At 53.5% G+C, this 2,411-nt stretch overlaps 1 protein-coding gene across 1 annotated transcript in view; it reads left to right on the top strand.

Annotated features, from left to right (window-relative positions):
• The first annotated feature begins 283 nt into the window (after positions 1–283).
• Positions 284–2,411, top strand: part of N656DRAFT_304391 (uncharacterized protein) — a 3,041-nt gene continuing 913 nt past the window's right edge. The window contains exons 1-2 of the mRNA XM_064809182.1: positions 284–2,058; positions 2,112–2,411. Coding sequence (XP_064667761.1) covers positions 391–2,058; positions 2,112–2,411 — 1,968 coding nt within the window. The 5' untranslated portion in view covers positions 284–390. The remainder of the gene's footprint in view (positions 2,059–2,111) is intronic.

Below are 2,411 nucleotides of genomic sequence, written 5' to 3'. Positions count from 1 at the left end.
CATGGCATGTTGACTTGTTGTGGCTGTCGAGGGGGGAAGAGGGGAAGATGAAAGCCGATGCACCTCTGCGGCTGAATGTTGCCTGGTTGAGTTGGCGGCGGGGTACCTGCAGTCGGCTTGTTCGATGCCCAATTTGAGAGCATACGCACGACCAACTTGAAGATAGCGCGACCATCGCTTCAAACCATCCGCTGTCACCGCATATCAGCTCAGGTCACTACATACCGAGGTGAGAACACGTTCATGTCAGCAATATTTATCATGAGTCTGACGAGCGACTTCCTCTTGTCTTCTACGCCGACGCAACTTTTGACTCTCAATCACAACGCATAAGTGTGTTAGACGATCCTACGGCGAAAGCGCTCTGGGAAGTATAGCAATCGTTGTTCCATGCAATCCAACCGCTTCGTCGCCGCCACCATGGCAAATCGTGTCGGGTCACTACATGCCGAAGGGCAGGCACGGGTCCACGTGGGCAATAATTACTACGGTTCGAGCGACATCCTGCCGGCCGTACATGAGGCAGCTTTCGACTCTTTTGCCGAGCAGAGCAACGCACAATGCCATCCTGACACCCGAATCGAGCTCCTCCGTCAGATCAGAGACTGGGCAGAAGATCCTCGCGGTGAGAGCATCTTCTGGCTGAACGGCATGGCAGGGACCGGGAAATCCACCATCTCCCGCACCGTAGCGAAGACGTTCGCAGACGACGGCCTCCTCGGCGCAAGCTTCTTCTTCAAAAGAGGTGAAGGAGACCGTGGCAAAGCCACCTTGTTTTTCCCCACCATTGTCAGTCAGCTTGTGCACAAAATCCCTGCTCTGGCGCCTTTAGTCAGAGAGGCCATCGATGCCGACCCGGCCATTGTTACGAAGGCGCTGAGAGACCAGTTCAAGAAGCTCATCCTTCAGCCTCTCGACCACATTCGCCATACGATCGTAATTCTAATCGTTGTTGACGCTCTCGACGAGTGTGACGGAGACAATGACGTAAAGACCATCATCTCCCTGCTAGTACAAGCAAAGACACTGAGCTCCGTGCGACTGAGGATTTTCATCACCAGCCGGCCTGAGCTGCCCATTCGCCTCGGATTCAAGAACGTCCAGGGAAAGTATCAGGACCTGGCTCTACACCAAATACCGAAGCCAATCGTGGAACGTGATATATCTAAATTCTTAGGATACACACTCGCGAGAATTAGGAACGATTACAACAGCCAAGCTCCCGGAGACCTAAGGCTGCCGCCCGACTGGCCTGGCGAACACGTCATCCGGACACTCGCTCAGATGGCCGTTCCATTGTTCATTTTTGCCGCAACCGTCTGCCGCTTTGTCGAAGATCCGGTGTGGTCTGACCCCGCCGGTCAGCTTGAGAAAGTCTTACAGTATCAGCGGAAGACCCATGATTCCGAGCTTGACAAACTCGACGCGACATATCTCCCAATTCTCAACCAGCTCACTGTCGGGCGCGCTGGGCCGCAGAGGGGCCGCTTATTAGCCGAGTTTCGGGATGTTGTTGGCCCTATTGTTCTCCTCGCCCAACCCCTCTCAGTGTTGTCGCTGGCACGACTTCTCATCATCTCTCCTCAAGCTATATATGGCAGGCTCAACTCTCTCCACTCGGTCCTGAGAATTCCCCCGGAAATAGATGCTCCTGTCAGACTCTTTCACCTGTCTTTCCGCGACTTCCTTGTCGATCCAACCAAGCGTGCTGAGGAGTTTTGGATCGACGAGATACAGCATCATCGAACGCTTGTGGATAGATGTATTCAACTTATGCGCCAACACCTCAAGAGAGACATCTGCGGTCTGCAAGTGCCAGGGAAACCGCGCTCGGAAATCGACCAACGAACCGTCGACGCCGCTCTGCCACCCGAAGTCCAGTACGCATGTCAGTACTGGGTCCACCACTGGAAGGAGAGCAAAGGCATTGTACGGGATGACGGCCCGGTCCACAGTTTATTGAAGAGCCATCTCCTTTACTGGCTTGAAGCGCTCGCGCTTGTAGGCCGTATCTCGGAGAGTATCGGCATGGTAGACGACTTGTTAGCCCTACTCGATGTATGTTGCACCCTTAGTCCCCATCTCCGATATATACTAATATCGCCTTTCAGCCTGGAGATGCTACCGAAGTATCTGTATTTCTCCGCGATATAAGACGATTCGTTCTGAGCAGTCTATCGATTATTGATACAGTACCTCTTCAGGTATACGCTTCAGCACTTGTGTTCAGCCCTGTCCGCAGCATAACAAGCCAGTTGTTTAAACATGAGGAACTGGAGTGGATTACCACCGCACCGGCTGTAGAAGATGAGTGGGGTCCATGCGCGCAGACGCTCGAGGGGCATAACGACTCGGTCAACTCGGTCGCGTTCTCACCCGATTCAAGGCTCATCGCCTCAGGATCATATGAC

Source organism: Canariomyces notabilis, assembly GCF_033297395.1.
Source record: "Canariomyces notabilis strain CBS 508.74 unplaced genomic scaffold N656scaffold_21, whole genome shotgun sequence".
Classification (NCBI taxonomy): domain Eukaryota; kingdom Fungi; phylum Ascomycota; class Sordariomycetes; order Sordariales; family Chaetomiaceae; genus Canariomyces; species Canariomyces notabilis.
The sequence above is the reverse complement of the archived record's forward strand: the minus strand, read 5'-3'. Positions and strand labels throughout refer to the sequence as shown.